The following is a 25,841-nucleotide window of genomic DNA, read 5'->3' as shown; positions in this document are numbered from 1 at the left end:
ATGACATAACAGGAAATAAACCTTAGATGTAACATCTTATTTTTCATCCATCATTTACTTCTCTTCCAACACCCATCCTGTCTCTTCTCCTCTATCCTCCCTTGCCAGATTAAAATAACTACAATTCCCTGACAAACATTTAGGAATTCAAACAGGAGTCAGGTATTACTTTTTATCTTGGATTTAGCCTCTTGTCCATCTTTTTTTTTTTTTTTTTTGAGATTTAATGTGTTTTATTGATTAAAATATTACATTTGTGCCACTTTCCCTTCCCTCTGCTCCCCTCCACCCGGTGGCCCCCTCCCTCCAGTTGTCCCCCCCTTTTAGATTATGTCCATTAGTTGTGCTTACAGTTCCTCCCAACCTCTCTCCGTCTATTCCATTCCCTCCTACCATGATCTCCAATTCCTATATCATCTCCCTCCCTCTCCCCACTCCCCCTCCCTGTTGACCTCCCCCCACTATATTTCCCTTACCCACAGTTCCTTTTCCACTCTCGTTGCCTGTTTCGTTTGCCTTTGTTTCATCTCCCTAGCTTCTGTTTTTTAAACCAGTCCCTTTAACTTCTCATATAACAGTGGTTTGGATCTAATGAACTCTTTCAGTTTTATTTTGTCCTGGAAACACTTTCTCTGTCCTTCTATTCTGAATGACAATTTCGCTGGATAGAGTATTCGTGGTTGTAGGTTTTGGATTTTCATTACTTTGAATATTTCTTGCCAGTTCCTTCTTGTCTGTAGGGTTTCCCTTGAGAAGTCAGCTGATAGTCTAATTGGGACCCCTTTGTACATAATTCTTTTCTTCTCTCTTGCTGCTTTTAAGATTCTCTCTTTATCTTTAATTTTTGACATTTTGATTATAATGTGTCTTGGAGTGGTTCTCCCTGGGTCCAGTCTCTTGGGAACTCTCCTTGCTTCTTGGACCTGCAAGTCTATTCCCTTCCCCAAGTCTGGGAAGTTCTCCTTTATTATATTTTCACTCAATTTTTCAAGTTCTAGTTCATCTTCCTCATTCTCTGGCAAACCAATGATTCTTATGTTGGGCCTTTTATAGCTGTCCCAGAGGTTTCTGATCCTCTCATTGTTGCTTCCCATTTCCTCTCTCTGCATTGGTTGACTGCTAGTTTCTTCTCCATATTCCAGTTTGTTGAAATGGACTCTGGATTCCTCATCATCTGTCTCATATGTGGTTTTGTTCCTTTCGTTATGAAAGTTTTTCGCTTCTTTCATATCTTTTTCCTGATCTTTTGTGAATTCTGTAAGCCACCTGATAACAATGGCCCAGAACTGAGCCTCTGACAGGTTTCTTATCTGTTCATCTGTCAGGTTCTCTATCTGCTGTCTGGTGAGTTGTGTTACCGGTATTTCTAAAGTTGCCTGCCTCATTTTGACAGATGCGTTTTGTTTTCCTGGGCTGGCTGTCGGGAGCAGGGGGCAGTGCCTGCGTACGCGTCACAAATCAGCGACCGGCAGGCGCGCGACCTATTTCGCAGCCCTGTGGTGCTTTCTGCGGGGGCGGGGGTCCAAGATGGATTCACACAGTTATTCAGCTAGGAGACCGGGATCTGTCCTCCCGCCCCCCTGGGCCTCACTGTTCAAGGCGATGCTGCGGCCGCTCTCCCCAGCGCCGGAGTCGCGCAGGAGTCGCGCAGGCCAGGGGCTTGAATGCCTCCAGGATTTTTCGCCGCCCCGCCCCGCCGCTCCGCAAGCAGCTTTGCCTTCTTTAACTCTTACCTGCCCAAATGGCACCGCTGGTTTATAACTTCATATGTTGGGCTTCCGTGTAGCTTTATTTTCTGGAATTTCTAGTTATCCTTTGTTTTGAAGTAGTTGTATTCCACTATAGTTGTAGAGGGAGACCTAGCGTGTCCGTCTAAGCCTCCATCTTGGCCGGAAGTCCGCCTCTTGTCCATCTTGATAAAAACTTCAGAAGGTGGACAAGATGCCATCCTCTAGAAGATGCAAACAATAAAAGCTTGCTTATAGGAGGGTCATCAGTAGAATGAAATTAAGGAAGCTCTCCACTGAGGTCAAGGTTTGAGGCCCTGTAATCAAAGATGGATTGCAAAAAAAAACCCCCCAAAAAACAAACAAACAAAAAAACCCAGGAGATAACTGAAATAAATTAGAATATTCATATAAAATATAATGTGAAGACAGGAAATTTATAAAATAAACTTTCAAAAGTTACTTAAATTAGATTCTATTGACATTTGGCAAATATGTTAAATAAAAAAATAGACATTGCAACTCAGGGTGAGTCACCATTAAAATATCTGCTTTAGGTAAAAAGTTTTTAAAAAGATCAAGAGCAAGCTGGTTTTTGTCATTGGGTAGAAGCTAAATTGGGTCATGGAGCTGATTACCTATTAAAAGAATCATAAAAACTTTCAGTAAAGAGTGAGGAATGAGGACTTCCCGGTAAACTTTTAGGAAGACTATACATATTGCATTTCTTTTGAGAGACTGAATGTCTACAGTCTTGTCTGTTTTACTGTCAGTGAGTAACAGAAAAAAAAAAAAAGTGGAAAAGAGGCTATTTCCTAGGGGTTCTTGGTCTTGCCTTGCTCTAAAGTATTTTCCACTGAGGACAAAGAATAAGCCACTGATAATGTCCCTAACAGATATGTTAGTTTTCCACCTGACTGGAGATAAGATTGTCCACAGTCATGGATTTTGTAACCCTAGTTGGACAGTCAGCTCTAGTCCACTTGATTAGCAGAGATAGTCAGATTCCTACAAAAACTCATGTCTTGTTGGTGGTGGTGGTAAAAGGTGGAGGATACCTGCTATTTTATATCCTACTTTATATTAAAAAAATCAGGTGGAAATCAAACAGATAAAGCAGCCCTTTTTGTTTATAGGTGACCCTCCTTTGTTGCTACTTCCTGAAAATGTGCGAATTCGAAAATATAATATCTCATCTGAGAAGTATGCAGATTATCTTGAAGAACAGGAACATATTCAGGCTGTTGATTATGACTGGGATCCCGAGGGCACAGGTCTCAGTGAGTATGAACTTTGGCATCTGTCATTGATATTGATTGAATTAATTGACTTATAAGGTGTTGAGTTTTGGGGAATTTATTTTTTAATGAGTGAATTTTGTTGCATGAATGGAAGCGGAAGATCCTTCTACCCAACGTGCTCCAGACACCTTAGCATGGTCATGGGTCCCAGCCAGCCTTTCCCAACTTCTCACCATGCTTCCAGGATCATTTCATATCCCTTTGTTTAATATCTTCTTGTCTTTACTCACACAGATCTTGTTCTTCCCCACTGTTGTACACTTGGAAGATTTCTACCGAAACTTAAAATACCCAGTGCAGGTGTCACCTCTGTAACATCTTCTATAATTCCTCCTGGCACAGTTTTGTGATTGCTCACCCATGAGCCTGAAGCATTTTATACATGCCTTTCCTAAAGCATGTGTTACACTGAGTTAATTATTTGTACACATATTTTTCTCCCAACCCCTTAACCATGTGCTCTTTCGAACCAGAGATTGAATCTAACTCATGTCTATATGCGTAGTACCTGACCTGACATCCAGTACAGTGTATGTGGTGGGTGATCAAAAAATCTAGTTTAATGAATTAAAACTTGAATAATGCTTATTGTTGAGTCTTTCATGGCTCTGTATGGTGTGTGGGAGATGATCATGTGGCAGGAGTCAGAAAACTTGCTTTCTATGTCTGTCTCCTTCATCTTATCTTTATGACTTTACATAATTGTAACAATTCTTTGGGTTGCCATTTTTTTATCTGTAAAGTAAGATAAGAAATCTTGTTCTGTCTGTCTACCTCTGAGAGTTGTTTTGAAGGTCAAAGGAAATCAGAGTTGTGAAAATGCTTTGCAAACTATTGAAAACTGCAATGTAAGATTTGTTATTGTGTTTTCACACAGTTATGTAATACAATAAGATTTTGAAGAACATTATATACCTAGGAAAGTATATGTCTTAAAAGTCACAATCTTCCTATGCTCTTTAATGTGCCTGCTGTCCACTATCTTTTAGTCTGTACATAAAATGAGACCTCCCATCTGTGTGGCTCCTTTATTGTCACTGTTACTGAGTATGATTTCAAACTCTCAACAGCCTTCCCCTGGCTTATCTATATATTTTATTTTGGAAACTCAAACTTGATCCTAATAAGAGTAAATAGGCGGAATATATTTTAGTGAATTACCTTTAGATAAAGATGATTATGTGTCAGTGTTATCAATTGAAGCATTTATAGCTAATAGTTCTTTAAGTATGAGAGGTTTTGAGGTTTGATCATATTGGTGTAATTGAATTATTAGTATTATAGGAACAATGAGCAGATATAGATGTCAATAAATGAACAGTACTTCACTTAATTAGACCCCAGTTTCTCTCTTACCTGATGTTTTTAACATGAAACTGACATGTGTGTCTTGCCTCTGCAGGCGTCATATATTACACTATGCTAGGGCATGGCTCTAATTTTGGTGCTATCAAACGTGCCTACATTCCCAACTTTGAATCTGGCAGCAATAACCATGTGCAGGTATTTGACCTGGGCCTGAAATACATAACACAGCCAGATGGATTAGCAGTGGACTGGGTTGGAAGGTAAGTTGAGCATACATTCCCCTCTTGGCTATTCTGTTTACTTGGCCATAGCTCCTTCCTGCTTTCCCGGGTACACTCAGCTACTGGCGTAGCTGGGTAATGCCTGGGCTTCCTCTAGCCCCAGCAACCACCTCTGCCTACCCCAGTGTGTCCTCTAAATATTCCCATTTCCTTTATTCTATGCGTGCTATGAAAAAGTTAGGAAAAGAACAAAGGTCACGCCTCTGTAATTATGTCTAGGAGAGCATTCTTGCTGATAGAGTTCTGGATTTCAAAATTACCTTTTAGTACGGTGGCACTGTTCATTTTGTGAAGAAATAGGACAGCCTCACAATTCTCCCAGCAGAGCCATTGAGATGAACCATTTTTTCCCTGTGGTCATTATTTCAGGGAGGAACAATTCATACCTTGTGTGTTTAGCAGGCTATGTTGTCTGACCAGATTGGAAATTTGACTTCTCCGTTTAATCTTTGTGCTTTTTTCTTAGTAGAGGTGTCAGCTTCATAGACCTCTTTTAGTTTTTCAAGAACTCTAGGGAGCGGAGCCACACATTTTGGATGATTCCCCACCCCCTAAGAACCTCTTAGCGGGTTTATCATAGGGTAGATGTATGAGATGCCAACTGATTTGGAAAAGTCAACAAAAGCTCCTTCTTCACTGAAGAGCCCTGCACTGCAGTGACATTTATGGAAAAGCAGCAACATTGGAATCAGAGCTCAAGCATTTGTAGAATCCCTTGTGTCCTTGAAAATGAGCGCACAATGGAAAAATGTTTGTGAGGGAAGGGTCAGGGGCTTGTTGCCTTCTGCGAAAATGGAAACTCACTTGCCATGTTAGTTCATTTTCACCTTTACACAAATTTGTCTGGTGTTCCTGGCGGACTTGAACATCTCTGAAGAAGTTAATTAGGTCCCTACTGTGCCTGCAGGCTAACAGGAGAGACTCGTGTTAGCATTTTCTGCCAAGAAGTAAAGCCTCAGAGAATCTAGACTTGAATATTTCCTCCTGAAAACTAAGCAGGCAATGCCAGATCTATCTTTATGTTTGAAGTTTTACTTCTTTCTTAGACTTAATGAATGAGTGAAGTAAGAAATGGATGGAAATCTTTTTGCTTGTGAGAGACTGAGACCTACAGCCTTAGGGATGGAAGAAGGGTAGGATGGCCTGGCTGAGTTTGTTATTTTTAAAGGCATCTTTCACTCATCCTTGGAATGGATGCCAGGTTCCTGTTGATTCCAGTGGGGTTCTTGGGCTGAGGCAGAAGCTGACTCTCACAGGCAATCAGAAGTAAAGGGACAGCCCCAAAGTGCTGGAAGTACATGTCTTATAATAATGCCAGATGTAAGGTCCACCATCATTACTGATCCTGGCTGATTCAGCTGCTTTGGCTGATCAGGCAGAAGTTCCGTCCTTCCCGCCCTTCTCCACCCTCGACCTTCCAAACACTTCGCCTTGGCAATCCTGAGGGAGGGCGATTATGCTCAGCTTACTAGTATCTGAGTAGCTGTCTTGACAGCTGGAACTTACACATTCAACGCTCTCTCTTACTTTCACACCTCCTTCCCAGAAGTGACCAGTCTTGACCTTTCTGTTGTTCAACTGTGTCCTTCTAAATTCAGGCACATTTACTGGTCAGATGCCAGGAGTCAACGAATTGAGGTCGCTGAACTTGACGGAAGGTACAGAAAGTGGCTGATTACCACCCAACTGGGTCAACCGGCTGCAGTGGTTGTGAATCCCAAACTAGGGTAAGTATCTGAAGGAGGAGTCTTTCATGTTCTAGATATTTTCTACTTGGAGTCTCAAAAAATTACATGTATTTGATTACTTTTCCTAATTAATTGTACTGAGATTGTCCTTGGACTTTTTTTTTGGAGTGGCTTCTATGACTATTTTCAAGAATTATAATATGCACTAAAGATCATTTAGGACCAAGCAGGCTTCAGATTGATGTTTTATAAGGGGAAGGCCTCTGGCCCCTTTTTTTCCAGAGCCCAATTTATCTAAAATCCACACATTCCCCAATAGAATTTAAGTATTGGTCTATACCTGAATGCTGGGTTAGACTGGAGGCTACAAAGTGGGGGCTGGTGGGCTAATATGGCCCATAGGCATCTTTGACTTGAACTAACAGAGCTTTATTTATTTATTTTTTACTTACTTGCTCACATAAAAAACATTTTTTAAAAATATGTATTTGGAGCTTGAAAAATTAGAACTGATAACACTAGTATCAGAGAGGTAAGTGTGCCTTCCTTGCTACCATGTTGCCTGAGACTTTTAGACAGGGCCTTGTTCTGCCCTTCACTCTGTTCTACTCACTCACTGGCCTAACAGGTCCGTTCTCGGTATTTGAAGTGGCACAATCCCTAGTCTTCTCAATTCTTTTATAATTAAGTCTTAATTGGATGCAAAACAATACCTCTAAAAAGAGTTAGAATGTAAGTAAGCTCCCTGAAGGTAGGAATTCTCACTTTGATCTCTGATACATCCCAAACATAGAACAGTGCCTCTCACCCAGTAGGCATTCAATAAATATTTTTTGAAGAAGGAATAGCTTTTGTCATTACCTGTGTGTTTTTAAGGGTTTAGATGTGTATCCTCGGGCAAGGCTGGCCGGTTTCTGTTGAGAAAGTGAGGTTTTCAGGAAAGAGAGATCACAGATGCACCAGCTCCCCATTTCCCTCTCTGTCTTATAAAGTAAAGTATAAAAACAGCATCACTTAGCACCCAGGCCTCTAAGAAAACCAGTTGATTTTCCTGTGGGAAATCCATGCTCCATTTCAAGGGGGAAGTCTTACCAGAGCTGAAGTGCTACAATGAGGAAACTCCTGTTACAGGATCATGTACTGGACTGACTGGGGCGCAGAACCAAAAATTGAGTCAGCCTGGATGGATGGGCAGCACCGGAACCTCCTGGTCCATGAGGACCTCGGCTGGCCGACTGGTCTTTCTATTGATTATCTGAACAATGACCGGATCTACTGGAGTGACTTCAAAGAGAAAACGATTGAAACCATAAAATACGATGGGACTGATAGGAGAATCATTGCCAGTGCAGGTTAGAAACGAATTAGAATTTAATATGTGAAATAATCAGTTAATATGTTTCCAGCCTCTTTTCTCAGAAAGGAAGCTGATTTTAGGAAATGGTTCATATTTTCTTAAATACCACTCCCTCCCAGCTCTCAGCTGTTGAGTTAAACCTGAACAAACTCAGCAATAATTAAGCCCTTTTAGTTCTTTTTATATAATTTTAAAAAGTGCTCTCAGCAGCAGATATTGAAATAACTAAGTTTCCTGTTAGGTGCCCTGGTAGAGGTGGTGCTCCCGTGGACCACTGGTAATTCATACCTGACCACTTCTAGACACCTGTTATTAATGTGCTGGATTCTTAATTATGTACAACTAGAAAAATCTGGAAGGAGACAAACATTTTGTTTTTTTATCCAGACTTCGCAGAACTGCAGCAATCCAGCACACATCAGGTTTTCCTGATAAGTGGAGTGTTATGTTCAAAGAAAAAAATCTCTGCCACAAATTATTTTCCAAAAGTAAAATAAAATCAGCAACTTGAAAGTGAGCAAGTCCCCTATAATTCCTGTTAGCCAGTGGGCATAAATCTAGTTTATTTATTTTTATCTTGATCTCCCAGAGCAGCTCATGTTTGCAGTTTCGTGTACAGGAAGTCTGCCTGAATGTTCCTGAATTTTCAAGGCATTGTATTAGTGATTAATCCAAACAGAATGAAATCTGACAAAGAGGTGGGGTTAGGATATTTTCTTTTCAGTAATCTTGCTTTCTTTTGTTTTTCCCGTGGGTGAGCAGCAATGAACCCTTATAGTATTGACATCTTTGAAGGTCAGTTATACTGGGTATCTAAGGATAAGGGAGAAGTATGGACGCAAGATAAATTTGGGCAAGACGAGAAAGAGAAAATGGTAACAGTGAGTCCATGGCTCACTCAAGTTCGAGTCTTTCATCAACATCGATATAACCGGTCAGGTAATCACTAACCTTGGAATGCGATGTGCCTCGTTATTTCAAATTAATGGCTATATTGTTGGAAAATGGTGGTGGATTATAATAGGTTGGTCTCTTGGTATGTGAAAGGTGTGTGTGTGTGTGTGTGTGTTAATTGGAGGTTGAATGAAATTATGTGCATCACCAGCAGATATAAAGTAAAAATATTTCAGTCCTCACTGTTCGGAATTATGAGGATGTACCACCAGGCCACGAATCCAGCGGCATCAGACACGTGCTGAATGTGAGACGGGTTAACAGGTCACAAATGGGTTTCCTGGGCATCATCAGTCTTACCCACTCTTGGAACCAGACTAGTCAGGTTATCCTGAGCTCTGTGAGCCCTCGTCTAAAATTGTTAGTCAGATGCATTTCTACTCCCTCCCCTTTTTCTCATTTTCTTAATTCTGCATCCTGCTTCATCAGGCTACCTGTGTCCTAATTCACTGTAAGGAGTGAGCTGAAAGGGAAGGGAAATTTCTGAAGTGAGGAAAGGAAATGGGCTTTTAAGTTCTAAATGTCAGATTCTCTCTTCAGTGATAACCCAGACATCTGTCGTTACTTCCATTCATCTTCTCCAAAGTGGTATAAAGAGGTTTTATTCTCTATGTCCAAGTTACACAACCAATGGATGAAATTCAAACTTAGAAATAATTTTTATTTTCTTATTTATTATTTTTAGAAATAATTTTAAAATTCAATTCCATTGAACCCAAAGCTCAGCATTTTTCTGCTCAAGTCGTGATCAGTATTCCTAGATCCAGGCTGAATTCTATGGCCGTGTTACCCTTGATAAGTGTCCTCCCTTCCCATCCCTGTATGTGAAACAAAGGTGGAGCCTGAGTGAGGTCCCCTTAAATTCACTGATACTCTGAGACCCTGAATCAGCCTTAGCAAACTGCAACTCAGAGATGAGCCTCCCAGGAGATGACACTGGTGGCAAATGCCCTTTCTAAAACTCCCTGTGTTCCTGATCATGATTGCCTCTGTCCAGCCCGTCTCCAAACACCTGTGGCCTGTGTCCTAAATGTGCCCACAGCTCTCACACTGGCAGTTTTAAAGTCAGACGGGGAGAGCACAGTGTACCTGGAGAGCCCCCTCTGGTCCCTGTGGAGAAGGCTGCTTGGGAGTCAGGCAGAGGAAAATCTGGAGACAGCCCTGAGAGAAAAGCATTGCAATGAGCTGCTCATGCTCTGGGCCCCCTTTAGAAAGTGCCAGATTAGATTTACTCTGGATCGATATAGTTCTCTCATTATAGCATGCATCAGAATCATCTAGAAAGCTTGCTGAACACACTGTTGTGCCCCACCTGAGGGGTTTCTGATTTAATATGCCTGAAGTAGCCTAAGAATTTTGCCAGCTGATGCTGCTGTTGCTTGTTCAGGGACCACATTTTGAGAATCCCTACTCCAGACCCTACTCCAAGTGCAGACCATGGACCAGTAGCATTGGTATCATGTGGGAGCTGGTTAGACATGCAGACTCCCAGGCCCCACTCAGCCCTTTGGCATAGATTCCCCAGGTGTTTTGTATTACATTAAAGTTTGAAAAGCTCTGCTTTAGAGAGCCGGGGAAATGGTAATGGGATAGATTCTGAGTGAGGCTTTTGGAATATACCTTTTTATTTTATCACCATGCCTTGTCTACAGTTACATTTTGGGTGACAGAATGTTAATCTGAGGAGGAATTTAGAGACCATCTAACCCTTGGACAAGTCATAATATATGCTAAGGTAGAATTCAGGAGACTAATTACTGGAGGGACTTTTAACAGTAATAATGGAGCTGTATCCCACACCGATTTAAATACGAGTTTCTGTGACTGGGCATTCATCAGTTTGAATAGCTCCCAGTTGATTCTGGTAATCACAGCTCTTAACTTCCTTGTCTTAAAAATAAAAAAACTGAAGCACAGAAGGAAGTTCTGAAAGGTGAGGGTGGAAATCACATCCAATGTGTGCTTTGGATGGACCACACATAATGACCTACCCAAATTTGGGTACTGACAAGTCTTGACATAATAATGAAGTCTTAGTGGTCTTTTGAACCATCTCCAGTTGCTTTAGCACTGATTAGTTTTTGAGGTTGTACAGTGATCGGACACCTGTCTTTTCAAACCTGCCAGAGTAAGAGAGGAGATAGTGATGCCGATAGGAAATGTGAGTGGGGCAGAAGTGGGATGGAGGGTACAGAGGGGGACTGTGCCCCTTTGGTGGGTGGCAGGGGGCGATAACGTAGTGAGGCTGAGTAGTCAGCCAGGTGGCATGTGGCCTAGAGGTGTTGGGATGTCACCTGTCAGGGCTACTCGGTCAATGGGCGTATTCTTGGTTGGGGTATTCATTTCCTCCTCAGAACCTAACCACTGCTCTGGTCTGCTTTCCAGTGCCCAATCGCTGTAAAAATGTCTGCAGCCATCTCTGCCTCCTGAGACCTGCGGGATACAGCTGTGCCTGTCCCCAAGGCTCCACCTTTGTAGAGGGTAGCATCACCGAGTGTAATGCAGGTAGGGGCACTGCCTGGGCAGTCACAGGGGCCTGGAAGAGCTGCTCTGCCTTCTTCAGTAGGTTCCCTGTTTGTGTGTCACCGCCCTTGGGAGCCTGAAGAGTCCTTTGCAGAATGGAATGGTGATGGCTAGCAGGAGGGATGAGAGATGGAGGAAATATGAACAGTGGAGGGACCTAAGGTGCCAAACTGAACTGTGCTCCCATGATGTCTAAGAATTATTTGCTAAAATCCGCAGAGATAGATTCAGTGTCCATAAATCTACAAGTTGTGCTGTTTTGCAAAGACATTTTGAAAATGGAGTTTTCTGTAAGGTCTCCTTTTCCTTCCTCCACCCCCCATGCTGGATGGCTATCACCCCCAAATCCGTTCAGCCTCAACTGGGTTCCTTCAGGTGGAGGACCAGGCTCCTGAGTTGGGGCCTTGTATGCTACCGAGGGGAGGGCTAGGGGAGGTTGGCTGTTTTTCTCACATGCCCATTCCAAAGTTTTGACAAGGGCAAAAGGACCACATTTTAAAATGTACCTTGTGCTGTTGGGAGATGGAGACTAGAATAAGAAACCTTAGGGATGATCTATGGGTGGCAAGGCATTTCTTCAATAATTCTTAAATTAAGGAGCATAATTAGTGTCCAAAACTAGTATTCAATACTTGATAAGTACATTTAAAAAAATCATCCAGCAGTTCACTAGCGGCCCCTTTTATGGCTCCCATCCCCCAGTTTTAGCTGATGGGGAAATGAAGGGGCTTGACCACCTTCTACCACCAGGGGGGGCAAGCAGTTAAACAAGGCACTACCTTTTGTCGTCCCCACCAGGCTGAAAAGATGGCAGGTTTATAGAATGAACTCGGGGAAGAACCTGCTTCCTTCTGCCACCCTTCTCCTATCTCCACTCTCATCCCAGTGCTACTGAGGCAATATTGGCAAGATTACAATATTTAGCAATATTCGGAACAAAATGACAATTTAAATCTTTTGAGATTTGTTCTGTGCTGTAGATGAATCATCCTGATACTTATTATGACCTCACATTGAAGGATAGATGTTGTCCAGGTTGTCACCTCATCTAGTACTTGGTTCATTCTCATGTTTTACCAAGTGGGTTATATCAAGATTCTCGTTTAAAAGAATTTATTGAGTGCCTACTATATGCTAAGTGCTATTCCAAAGGCTGGAGATAGTGAACAAAAGAGACAAATCCTCTGCTGTTGTTGAGCTTATATTCTAATAGAACAATAACCCAATAAATATATGATGTCAGGTGGTAAAAAGTGAGTGGAGAAAACTAAAGCAGGGTAAGAGGGAGGAGGGAGGGTGGGAGTGAGATAGCAGCTCTGGGAAAATTCTCTGGTAAGAGGAGCTTTGAGTAGAGGCACTGGGCCAGAAGAGTAATAGAGCTCCTTAAATAAACACACAGGTGATAAATACTTATGGACTATCTTCTGGATGTAAGACAAACACTAATGACCCATCAGGCATGTCCAGGGAGTACTTAGGGCCTGAGCTGGAGCAGGAACCCAGAGTAAGGGCAGTTCTGGAACAATTAAACAACGAGATCTCTTACAACAAGGGTGCCAGCCTGTTACACCAAGCATGCCATGGTCCGGGAGTCTGCACGATCCTTCCCCATGTGGGAAGGCCACCCTCCCCTCCACACCCCCACTCCTATTAGGGATTTCTGGACCCAAGGGCAGGTAGAACAATGACCATGTCCAGCTTGAAGCAGCTAGAGGAGCATGAGACCTCCGCCCATTAACCTTTATAAGATTATAAAAGGTCTTAAGTCTGAAAGGGGGGAATTGTTACAGAGCAGGGGTCTCCGCTCCAAAAAATTAATTAATTAATTAAAAAAGATCTCTAACCAGCCGTCTATCAAGCATCTACATATATGTATCTATGTGTCTGTTTATTGATTGATGGTTCACTGATACTTTAGAGCCTTTAGTTGAAGTTTGGAGGTGTGCTTAAATTGAACTCTTCATTTTAATGGGGTTAACAGAGGAGAATTCTGAACACTTCAATGAGAAGGTGAATGTCTCTAAGAGATTTCTTTACCACCATTTCTTTGAACTATTAATGTCTGTTTTGGAGTCTAGCATCTCTCCACCGGTTTTTGGGAGGGAAATGCTATACACATTGCCCTTTTCTTTCCATCAAACATATGTCACTCTCCAAGATCTTATTATTGACAAGGAAATCATCTGACTTAAGGGGAAGGTAATGTTTTGATAGGGAGACTAATTAGCTGCCCTGTCCCCAACCACCCTGCCCCTACCCTTGGCCCTGGGCTGGAAGCAGGTTTGCATGGTGTGAGTGTTCTGCTAAGTCTGCTGACTAACATGTGCAATGCCTTCCTTTTCTGCAGCCATCGAAAATCCTATCATGATGCCTCCCCCATGCAGGTGTATGCATGGAGGAAATTGCTATTTTGATGAAAATGACTTCCCCAAATGCAAGTAAGTCTGAATGCTGAGGTCCAAGCTGTAGGATTTGCCTCTTCTGGGGGAATTCAAGACCTTAAAGTAGGCAGAAAAACAAGTAGAGGAACCTTACCAGTTTACTAATTGTCCCATCTTAACCAGCTTGCCCTCCCCTGGGAAGTCCACAGAGAACTAAGGCAGGGCTTCTCAAACGGTGCTGCATTTAGAAACCACCTGAGGCCTGGATCAAATGTCCATCTTATTCACAGGGACTCAGCGTTTCTAACAAGCTTCCAGGAAGTGCCACAGAATTGTGGGCCACACTTTGGGAGAACAAGGAGTCAAAGAAATGACAACTACTGCATTTTCCTCCTCACTTGGTCTTGTCAATTACAATTGGATTATGGGAGAGCAGCTGCCAGCAAAGCTGCTTCAAGACAAGGCACCTGTGATGAGCAGAGTCTGAGCTCAATACTTGGGAAGAAGAGAATTACTGAGAAAGCTCAAACACAGAATAAGATAAATGGAAATCTTAAAAAGTATTTAGGGAAGGCAAAGCAAAGGGAAGAACACAATCATAGTTTTTGTTTTTACTCTCTTAAAAGTTCCATGGATCAGAGAAGGCACTGGTAGGTTTATCTGATAAGGTTGGCCTTGTAGATGCCACAGCTGTTAGGCTGAAAGTGAATTTTCAAAGTCAGATTGCCGCTCACTCTGCTCCTCTTCTCAGGCAGAATAAACAAGAGTCATGCAGGACACATTGTCTGTCCAACACATAATTCACTCTGCAAACATCACTCTACCTCAGGATGCACTTATAAAATTGCAATAGATGCCTAAGAAGGCAACATCTTGGGAACAATTCTTCTTTTACTTTCAGATGTCCTAGTGGCTACGTGGGAAATTACTGTGAAATAGGGCTTTCAAAAGGCATTTCTCCAGGAACAAGTAAGTTTTAAGAATATGAACAAACTGGAAATACTTCCCAGTGCCTAAATTAATGCTGTTTAATTAATGCTGTTTAATTAATGCAGTCTTTGAAAAATGAATGGTTCCAGTCCCCAGCTTCTTCAGCTAAGACTGGCTCTTCTCCTTCACATGTTAATATGTTCGTTTCTTCCCTCCTTGATGGCAGCAACGGCCGTGCTGTTGACCATCATCCTGATCATCATCATTGGAGCTCTGGCAACGTTGGGATTCTTCCACTATAGGAAAACTGGCTCCCTTTTGCCCTCTCTGCCCAAGCTGCCAAGGTCGGTTTCATTACGTGGAATATTGATTTTAGAAGCCTGGGTGGTGCCACCATGTGAAAACAACTAACTTCGTTTTTGTTTTTGTTTTTTCTTTTTAATTAAAAAAGCACAATATACAGTTCATCCATTCTGCAGAAACAAAAAGTAGTGAACTTGAAGCAGTCATTTTAAAGCAGCACTTCTTAATCAAGTGCTCCTTTGAAGCCTGAATGCAAATCACACCATGGTGGTGCCTGCTGGTGGGCTCTCAGGTGGGGCTGCAGAACAGGCTTCATTCCCGTGAGGGTCAAGTTGGCCCTCTCTCCGATCTCACGCTGTAACGCTTTCAGGTAGTGAAGGGAACTTACTAGCGTATTTGATGTATAAATTCAGAGTGGACATTGGGCATTTCCTTTTCATGAGACTGAGCAATATGGAGTAAAGTGTGTTGTTGCAAAGGATTATTACAGAAAACAATAACACTGTTTTTATAACTTCTTTTCAGTTTAAGCAGTCTTGTCAAATCCTCTGAAAATGGAAATGGGGTAACCTTCAGATCGGGGGCCGATGTTAATATGGATATCGGGATATCTGGTTTTGGACCTGAGTCTGCTATTGACAGAGCAATGGTGATGGTGAGTGCAGTTTCAGAATGACTGTTTGAAAGTTGTCACTGTTACTGTTTTATAAAAGAAACCCTTTTTATTAAGAATAAAGTTATCCTAGGAAAAAAAATGATGGTATGCCTCTCAGAATAAACTCTTCACTATAAAGACAAAGTTAGACAAGAATTGGTTGGTTGTAGAAATGTGTCTAAAAATAGTAAAAAATTTGACACTTGCCCTTGCTCTATATGCCACACTGTTGAATTGGAATTCTAAACAGTCTTAGTATATTTTTTCCATTACCATTTATCCCCATTATGGCCCTTCTGTCCCCCAATCACCACACTTCTGTCTGTGTCCATGAGCTCTTTTCCCTTTTTGGTCAATCCCTTTACCTCCTAACCTACCCCCACCCCCCCTACACCCTGCCAATGGCTGTCATCCTGCTCTCCATCTATGAGTCTGTCTCTATTTTGCTTGTTAGTTCAGCTTATTTATTAGATTCCACATTGAGTGAAACTGTATGGTATATGTCTTTCTATCACTGGCTTATTTCACTTAGCATAATGTTCTCCAGGTCCATCCACGCTGTAGCGAAGGGTAAAACTTTCTTTGTTTTTATGGCTGAGTAGTATTCCATTGTGTAAATGTGCCATAGTTGTTTTATCTGCTCATCTTCTGATGGGCACTTGGGCTGTTTCCATATCTTGGTGATTGTAAATAACACCACAGTGAACACAGAGGTGCTTATGTTCTTTCAAATTAGTGTTTCAGGTTTCTTCAGATATATTCCCAGAAGTGGGATCACTGGGTCAAGAGGCAGATCCATTTTTAGTTTTTTTGAGGTATCTCCCTACTGCTTTCCACAGCGGCTGCACTAATCTGCATTCCCACCAACAATGCAAAAGAGTTCCCCTTTCTCCACACCCGTGCCAGCACATGTTGTTTGCTGATTTATTGATGATCCATTCTGACAGGTGTGAGGTGATATCTCACTATGGTTTTCATTTGCATTTCTCTGATGCTTAGTGACGTATATTAACCCATTATCAGATGTATTGGTGAATATGTTCTCTTATTCTGTGAGTTGTTTCTTTATTTTATTGATGTTTTCCTTTGCTGTACAAAAACCTTTTTAGTTTGATGTAGTCCCATTTATTTATTTATTTATTTGTTTGTTTGTTTGTTTATTTATTTATTTATTTATTTCCTTCTTGTTTCAATTGCCTGGGGAGATGTAGCTGATAAAAAAATTGCTATGAGCAATGTCTGTTATTTCCTCGCCTATGTTTTCTTCTAGGATTTTTATGGTTTCAGGTCTAATCTTTAAGTCTTAAGTCCATTTTGAATTTATTCTTGTGTGTCGTATAAGAAGTTGGTCTAGTTTCTTTTTTCTGCACATATCTGTCCCAATTTTTCCAACACCATCTATTGTGTAAACTATCTTTACCCCATTGTGTGTGCTTGCTTCCTCTGTCAAATATCAAATGACTATGATGGTGCGAATTTATTTCCGGGCTCTCTGTTCTGTTGCATTGATCTATGTGTCTGTTTTTGTGCCAGTACCATGCTGTTTTGATTACTATGGACTTAGTATAGTTGGTATTACATAGTGTGAATCGTCCAGCTTTGTTCTTCTTTCTCAAGATCACTGTTGCTATGCAGGGCCTTTTGTGGTTCCATATAAATTTTTGAAATATTTGTTCTAGTACTGTAAAACACACCACTGGAATCTTTTTTTTTAAAAGGAGTTTTATTTATTTACTTATTTTTTATTATTTAGTTATATTTAGAGAGAGGGGAAGGGAGGGAGAAAGAGAGGGAGAGAAACATCAATGTGTGGTTGCTTCTCATGCACCCCCAGCTGGGGACCTGGCCCACAACCCATTCCTGACTGGGAATTGAACCAGTGACTTTTTGGTTCACAGGACAGCACTCAGTTCACTGAGCCACACCAGCCAGGGCATGTCATTGGAATCTTGATAGAAATTGTATTGAACCTATAGATTGCTTTGGGTAGCATGGACACTTTAATGATGTTAATTCTTCCTGTCCATTTTCAAGGTGTGTGCTTCCACTTATTTGTGTCTTCTTCAGTTTCTTCAGTGACTTATAATTTTCCAAGTATAGCTCTTTTATATCCTTGGTTAGGTTTGTTTCTAGGTATTTTGTTTTTTGAAGCAATCATGAATAGAATTATTGTCTTAATTTCCCTTTCTGGTAGTTCATTATTGGCATATAAAAATGCAACTGATTTCTGGATATTAATTTTGTACCCTGCTACTTTGCTGAATTCATTTATCTTATCTAGCAGTTTCTTGGTGGAATCTGGGGTTCTCTAAGTACAGTATATTATATCATCTGCAATTAGAGAAAGTTTTACTTCTTCTTTTCCAATTTGGATGCCTTTTATTTCTTCTTGTCTGATTGCTATGGCTCGGACTTCCAGTAAGTACTATGTTAAAAAAGAGAGGCGAAAGCAGACTTCTCTGTCTTGTTCCCTATCTTAAGGGAAATGCTTATAGTTTTTGCCCATTGAGTCTGATGTTGGCAATGGGTTTGTCCTATATGGCTTTTATTATGTTTAGGTATGTTCCTTCTATTCCCACATTGCTAAGAGTTTTTATCATTAATGAATGCTGGATTTTATCAGATGCTTTTTCTACATCTATGATATGACTGTGTGGTTTTTATCCTTTATTTTGTTTATGTGGTATATCACATTTATTGATTTGCAGATGTTGGACCAACCTTGAATTCCAAAAATAAGTACCACTTTATCATGGTATATGATATTTGGTTTGCTAATATTTTGTTGAGAATTTTAGCATCTATGTTCATCAGGGATATTGGCCTATAATTTTCTTTTCTTGTACCTTCATACTTCATACCAGTCTTGTTGTGGTGAAGTGTTTTTTTTCTGTAAGTCCTTAGCTGTAAGGCTTCTCTCCAGCTAGTGTTCAGTTGGTTATTCAGGATAAATTTTCTTTAGTTTAGTTGTAATTCCAGTTTGGTCCTGGGAGGTTAGTGTAGCTTCCACTTATTTCTCTGTCATCTTGGGTCTCCTCTAAACAGTCTTAATTAAGTTTAATTGGAATCTTACACAGTCTTATGATTTTTGGTAGAGGAGAGAAAAAAACCATGATGTTCTTTTTTTACTTGATGACCTTTCGTATTTTTAAAGGGAAAAGGGTAGGGAAATATACATTTCCTAGTGTTGTTCATTCTCCCACCAATGTATAGTGATGGAATAAAGAGTGATTTAGAGTCAGTGGTTGGTTTACATTACAACTCTGCCACCTTCTAAGTATGTAACGAGAAGCATGGGGCTCGCTGACCCTCACTGCCCCCATCTGTGAAATGGATAAAATAATGCCTTCTGAGAGGACCAAATGGATATTTCATTAGTGGACTAGTGCAGTATAATCAGAACAGGGAAATTATTTTTGGTATTCTGCCTTTCCCTCAAAGCTTTCATTTTTGCTTCTGTCTAAAAGCACAATATTATCCATTCTTTCTTCTTCCCCTCTCCCTCTTTGCTCTTTTTCCTCCACCCTCCCTTTTCTCTGTTGTCCAAATCCAGTCCCCAAGTGAGTTATTTGTATTGAGGTGTCATAGGTATAGGAAGAGTGTTTCCATTTTTTCAAGCTGATTGATTAGTGCATTATGTTACTATACATCAGCAATTTTCAGCTGGTGTGTTGCAAGAATTTTTAAAACATGCAATACCTATTTAGTCAAGGGCACTGACCTATTCTCCCTTATAGATTGTCAAATAAAAAATGACAACAGCCACCACAATAACAGCTGTCCAGTGAAGCAATCAAAATTATACCTATTTTCTTTGTCAGATCGGCAAAATATGTATTTTTTCATGTGCCACAAAATTTTGGTATTTAGTTTATGTATACCATGAGATGAAAAAGGTCAAAAATTTCCATCTGGAGGTCTTGTGCCTCTGTTGTGTTTTATTTAGTTTTGCAATTCTGAGGGGGATAAATTTGACATAGCACCTAGCATGAGTCTAGGCATGAGGAGAAACCTTCCTCTGTGTGTGAACCAGATCAGTATGGTATGATTTTTTTTTTTTTTAACCTTTATCAGAGTGATCACTTTACCATGGAGATGGGGAAGCAACCCATAGTATTCGAAAACCCAATGTATGCAACTGGGGACACTGCTGTTAAAGTGGCTCAGCCAACCCAGGTGAGGAGTCGCAGAGTCCAGTCCTTTCTTTCAGGTGCTACCACTGCTGGATCTTGTTCTACTGAAAAATGAACACCTCCTTAGGGGCTGCCTCACCTCCATCCTCAGCCTCACTATCTACAGTAACAGGACCAGTCCAAGGGCATGAAACCTCAGTATAATCAGAATCCTGTTGTGTGGCACCATCGTTGAGGCTCGGTGACCATTCTGAGGGTGCTGGCTGAGACCCTTTCATTCTGAGAGGTCAGAGTAAGAGGACTCATTCTGAGTCTGCTGAGAGGTGTGACAAACACAGTACCTGACACACATTGGTGACCTGTAAATATTAGTGAAATGAATGAGCGCATGATGGTCAGGTCCTTATGCAGAGATTGGAGGCCCTGGCTGTACTCTCTGGTATCACCAGTATCACAAATGTGTGGTTTTTAGGTGACCTCCCCCTGCTCACTTTTCTCATACTTTGCTGAAAAGTAAAAACATCTCTGAAGTTGAGAGTCAGATATCTAAACTTCCTCTGGTGCGTCCCCACTACTTACTCATACTTCAGAGGAGCGGGGGAATGAGACAGGAGTAAGCGTGCAGGGAAAATCTCTTCACTAGGTTGGGATCAATAGCCCCAACACCACTTCCAGTGCCTGTCCATCAACTGTTAGCCTGCCGGCCTCAGCAAAATATGGTTGTATTGTTAACACCTGAACTTTATGCCCTCAAGATAATGGCACATTGTAATGCAAGATAGAAATGTTTATTTTATGAATAGCTTTCTGAAGGTCAGAAATACTAGAATCTTGAAAGCATTTTGCCTAATCTTTTGATACTCAGATAGCAAAACTTTAGTCACATGATAAAACAGATATGACATTTTATTCGGTATTTTCACTTGAAATAAAACAAGGCCATGTTCACAAACACATGCCCAAGTTTAAGAAGAAATGAAGTAGTGAATGTAAAAATACAGGAAGAGGAATGAATTTCTGTCCTGTAATTTATTGATTATATATCCATGGCAGTTTGCTGAAGAGGGAATATCTACAGGAGTATTAATTTCATTATGTCTCATTTAAAAAATTCAACCCCTGGTAGTTACAGAGAATCACAGAGATATAAATTATAGCACAGAAAATATAGTGAATAATATCAAAATAACTATGTGTGGGGCCTTGAAACATCAGGGGGACCACTCTGACCACTATGCTGTACATCTGAAATTAATACAGAATAATATTAAAAAATAAAATATATAAAACTTTATGTATAAAAATTTAACTCATTAAGCAGCCCTCTGAAATTATTAATTTTATTCTAAATATCCAAGATAAGATTCTCAGTTTACCAATGAGTTTGGGAATAATTCATGCTGTTCTCCTAGGATTTCAGCTATCATTGTACAACCAGAGTATCTTTTATCCAAAAATATGGTCAAGAGTGGGAGTAAGGGGACATAGAGAAAATAATATAAATTGCTATTACCAGTGGTGGATGTATTTGCCTCTCATGATTAAGGCATGAGATAGAGGACTAAGTGGTTAGAACTCCTGACTTTGAGGTGATGAGGTGATATTTATTCCTGGGCCTTGGGTCAGTCTCATAAAATAAAATTGGTGCCTGACCATGTCTGTGGGAAAAATAGAACCAAAGACTTGATAAAAAATTTTACAGCAAAAATTCTTTCGAAACTGGTTAATGGTCTCTAATATTTGCATAGGTGGTTACATCTGAAAATGTGGAGAACAAGAACTATGGAAGCCCCATAAACCCTTCTGAGATAGCTCCAGACACAAAGCCAGCTTCCCCAAGTGCTGATGGAACTCAGGTAATGGGCTAACCACTGAAATGAGAGAATTTGGAGAGGACTTTGGAATTGCTGGGTTTATTTTTCCGAGGCAAACTAGGGAAACCCCAGTAGGCGCACAGATCCTAATATGTGTAGGCAATTAATAAAGATAAGTTTTAAAAAATAATTAGTTGAAAAATTTCTCACAAAATAAATCCGTATTCCAACATTGAGATGGGAATGCTCTTCCTTGTGACATGGGAGATCATGCAGAAAAGGACACGCAGCCCATCTGGACCCAGCCTCTTTAGACCAGAGGTGTTTAATTCGAGAAAATGACTTAGTATGAATAAAGAGCTCACTGTGTCAAGGATACATGTAGAAGACTCTTTCCTTTACTGTGTAATGCAGTTTTACTACAGTGTAAATAACTTTGTTCCCTTAATGTATGTTGTTCTTAGTTCTACTGCTGTCACCCATGTTCACCACTAGATGGCGCTCATTTATACCCTCTTCATTTGTCTATTCACCTGTCCACCAACATTATTGCCTCAATGCTAGGAACAGTGTTTAATACTGGAGGTGGAAAAAAAAACCTCATTAGACAGAGCTTCTCTACCATTCCGTAGGTCTCTTGAAAGTTTTAGGTTATTTGGTCTACAGAGAGAAATTCAATAAATAACTTTATTTAAAATTTTGTATTAATGGATAATATATTCTTAGTTTTATTGGACATGTATAAAACTACCCAGCTGTTTGATTCTGGGAAAACTGTTTTACCTCTGGGCACTAGAGTCATTAATGTTTCTACTGAAGGGCACTATTGGCATATTGGTTGGGATGGTTCTTTGTGGTATAGAGCTATTCTATGCAGTGTGTCTCCCAATGCATTGTGATCCCAGGTGTCCCTCTGCCCCCTTCCCAGTTGAGAACAATAGGATCTGGGACATCTCAGTGCTAAGTTTCTATGTCCCCTTCAGTGAAATAATACAAAGAAACATAATTGTAAGAGTAGTTAGAAATCTTAACATTTTATAGAATCCTTATTCCTCAAACTGCGTAATCTACAAACAGAATTAACATTTGCAAAGTTAACTTGGAGGTCATTTTGGATTTTCAATTACTTTAGACATTGGCTCCTGTTTCGCTTGTTCAGGTCAAAATAAAAGTTGAACTGAACAATGCTAATGAGAAGAACTCATTTTATATTACATTTACTAATTCCTTCTTTTCCTGACACACACAGGCACACACACACACACACACACACACACACGTCTTAGAAAGGGATTTTCAGTTTTATATTTTTCAAGGGACTGAATTTTAGTTTCTTCAAACTACATTAAAAAATAGATTTTTGTAGATTAATTTTTCATGGATGCCAGAATACTTGAATGTCACATACTTGACTTAGGTTTCCCAAGTCTGACTGAACCCTCAGGCAGTGGGGACATTTTTCTCTCAGTCCTTTTCGACTGAGAGATGCAATTGCCTAGACAGCTGTCCTCAGCCTGAGCAGGAAGGGCAATGGGGTGCAGATGCTGCAGCCTCTAACACATCAACCACCAAAACTAAAACGAACACTGAGAAACTTTTTCCAATCAGAGAAGTGGATCTTCAGCAATTGTAGTCCTTTTCTTTCTCATCTCCATCTTTGCGGTATGTCACGTCTTCCTCTCTCTCTGTCTTTTAATGAGTTGAGTCTGAGACCCTCTAAGGCCTGTCCTCCATGATATGTCCAAGGGTCTTCCTGTATCTGTTGCCTCCTGTGCACTGAGATAACAGCCAGTGTGGCTTAAAGTAGTAGTAGAGGCACTTGGTTAGGATCACCCTCGATTGACATTGATGTGCCAGAGGGCCTCACAAATTTACCTTTCACCTTTAAGTGCATCTACTCAAAGGACTAAAAGTTTAGAACATGAAATCCTTTAACTCAGTCATGTTGGTATGCATTGGATTTCCCAAGGGGATAAAAATGAAAATCACCACCATTTCTTCGATTAGTAATTGCTTAATTCCAAGTAGCCATTCCATATGGAAGCAGTAGCTTTTAAGAATTTTGACCTTTCCCATTTAAGCATAAGCTTCCAGAGGCCGGGCTGTGACATGCATGTCTCCATCTTCCCCTTGGGGGTGGCCATGTGTAAAGAAAGTGCATACTTAAATGTGGGTTACAGGGGATGGTCTCTTCTACTGCTCCTGTAGCCATGCGCTCCCCACACCTTTGCATATTGGCCCATATTTTCGCAGAGCCAGAGGCACCCCATAAAACATGGGATACCTTAGAGAAGGCTGTCTGTTCCCTGTCTACTGTCACCGTGTCCCCATTCAACCTCCAGCCAAAGCTGTGCCAGCATTGCCACCACCAGCAACTTTTTAGCAAGACAGGGGCCGCCCATCATGGTCCAGGATGATTTCTCTTTAGGTTCTTTCGTTTATGGGGTTCTGAGTCCTATAGTCATTACCTACCTTTTCCACCTATGATTCAGTTATATGATCTTGCTGTGACTTTGTTTTCTTGTCTGTAAAAAAAAAGATCTATAGAACACCTGGATCACAGAAAAATTGGGAAAATTAATCAGAAACTTGTAAAACTCTTAGAATGGTCTCTGACACACAGCAAGCTCTCAATAAATATTAGTTGTGTTTGTTATCATTGTTAGTACTGTGATTACAGGAAGAAATGATGAAGGAAGAAGGTATGTGCTTGAGTTGATCAAGGATCAAGATATAATTTTATAGCCCTGGCTGGTGTGGCTCAGTGGATTGAGCTCTGGCCTGTGAATCAAGGGGTTGCCGGTTCGGTTCCTGGTCAGGGCACATGCCTGGGTTGTGGGCCGGGTCCCCAGTTGGGGGCGCATGAGAGGCAACCACACATTGCCACACATTGATGTCCACACATTGCTGTTTTTTCTCCTTCCCTTCCCCTCTCTCTAAACATAAAATAAAAGTAATATATATATTTTTTTAATTTTATAAAATGAGAGTTATAATATGGCTTTTTCATTAAAATGTCAGGGAACCCTTGAAGAAATTTCTTGCCCATCTCTGTCAAAGCTTCTAGATAGCCCAGACCAGTGTGGCTCAGTTGGTTGGACGTCATTCTACAAAGCGAAAGGTTGCGGGTTTGATTCCCAGTTAGGGCACGTACCTGGGTTAAGGGTTTGGTTCCAGGTCAGGGCGAGTATAAGAGGCAAACAAACAAACAAACAAACAATAAAAGCTTCGAGGTATTATGGGCACAGATTCTATAAATTAAAAATTTCAAACCGAGGAAGTATTTTAAAATTATTAAATGAAAAGAGCCCAGAGAGTTTCAGTTACTATGCAGGGACAATCGGAAGAATTGGACAATTTACCACTTGGGCCAGGCCACCAGGTCCTGGGTTCCAAACTGCTTATTCCTTCAATAAGAAGAAGTTTTTTTTAAAACCTAGGTGAGGGGAAGAAGCCCATTAAAAAATTATTGAAGGTTTTCTAATTTCCCTTTTTCATTTAGGCAACAAAATGGAATATCTTCAAACGAAAACTGAAACAAACCACCAACTTTGAAAATCCAGTCTATGCAGAGGTAATTTTTAACTTTTTTCTTAGCACAGGCATTCTCGCTTGGCTAAATTGGACATACAGTTGGAATAATCTGAGCAGACTGGCAAAAATTTGTCGTCTTTACACAGAGCTGTTTGCAGTCATGTTGGGGGAGTAAATGGCTAATTCGTGTTTCCTTTGGTCTCAGATGGAGAATGAGCAAAAGGAAAATGCTGCTGTGGCTTCACCTCCGTCACCTTCCCCCCCTGCTAGAGTTCGTGCGAAGAAACCCCCAGCTCCAGCCTATACTGCCACAGAAGACACTTTTAAAGACACAGCAAACCTTGTTAAAGAAGACTCTGAAATGTAGCAGTGCTACAGTTACTTAGGGAATAATTAGAAACACACTTTTGCACAAATATTTTTTACAAACAGATGAAAAAAGTTAACATTCAGTACTTTATTAAAAAGATATATTTTTTTCCCTATTCACCCCTAGTTGGAAGTGTCTGTGGAAACTATGCCTTGTGTGTCTTTTCTTTCTTTCTTTCTTTTTTTTTACTTAATGCTATCTCATTTTTACAAATAATTATCACAATGTACTATATGTATATCTTTGCACTGAAGATCTAAAGGTAATGCTATAAATACATTGTACATTTGTAAATTTGGAAAAGATTATCACATCATTAAATTTGCTAATAAAACTACCTGCTGAATTGGTTGGTGGTCATCACAATAAATGATCCCGTGAAGAAAGGAATTGACTTGGGGCCCTTCGCTGTGTCTAATTCCCTATAGAATTATCCAGGAAAGGGATCCAGGCTCCACCCACTCTTGGGTCCATTTTTACATATCAGCACTGAATTAATGTCCAGTATCACAGGTAACCTGATTAATAGATACATTGATAGAGGGCCCTGTATATTGCATAAGCATCTGGATTTGACTATAG

The 25,841-nt window shown here is 40.6% G+C and overlaps 1 protein-coding gene across 1 annotated transcript in view; it reads left to right on the top strand.

The window, feature by feature from the left end:
* The window catches only part of LRP2 (LDL receptor related protein 2), a 195,331-nt gene extending 169,721 nt beyond the window's left edge, over positions 1-25,610 (top strand). Inside the window, exons 66-79 of the mRNA XM_090287742.1 lie at positions 2,864-3,007; positions 4,431-4,596; positions 6,216-6,344; positions 7,437-7,657; positions 8,425-8,601; positions 11,002-11,121; positions 13,487-13,577; positions 14,422-14,489; positions 14,677-14,794; positions 15,279-15,408; positions 19,483-19,584; positions 21,290-21,397; positions 24,858-24,929; positions 25,095-25,610. Coding sequence (XP_090143868.1) covers positions 2,864-3,007; positions 4,431-4,596; positions 6,216-6,344; positions 7,437-7,657; positions 8,425-8,601; positions 11,002-11,121; positions 13,487-13,577; positions 14,422-14,489; positions 14,677-14,794; positions 15,279-15,408; positions 19,483-19,584; positions 21,290-21,397; positions 24,858-24,929; positions 25,095-25,256 — 1,808 coding nt within the window. The 3' untranslated portion in view covers positions 25,257-25,610. The remainder of the gene's footprint in view (positions 1-2,863; positions 3,008-4,430; positions 4,597-6,215; positions 6,345-7,436; positions 7,658-8,424; positions 8,602-11,001; positions 11,122-13,486; positions 13,578-14,421; positions 14,490-14,676; positions 14,795-15,278; positions 15,409-19,482; positions 19,585-21,289; positions 21,398-24,857; positions 24,930-25,094) is intronic.
* Positions 25,611-25,841: the final 231 nt, after the last annotated feature.

This window comes from Furipterus horrens, unplaced genomic scaffold (assembly GCF_987537825.1).
Source record: "Furipterus horrens unplaced genomic scaffold, mFurHor1.1.pri manual_scaffold_1, whole genome shotgun sequence".
Classification (NCBI taxonomy): Eukaryota; Metazoa; Chordata; class Mammalia; order Chiroptera; family Furipteridae; genus Furipterus; species Furipterus horrens.
The sequence above is the reverse complement of the archived record's forward strand: the minus strand, read 5'-3'. Positions and strand labels throughout refer to the sequence as shown.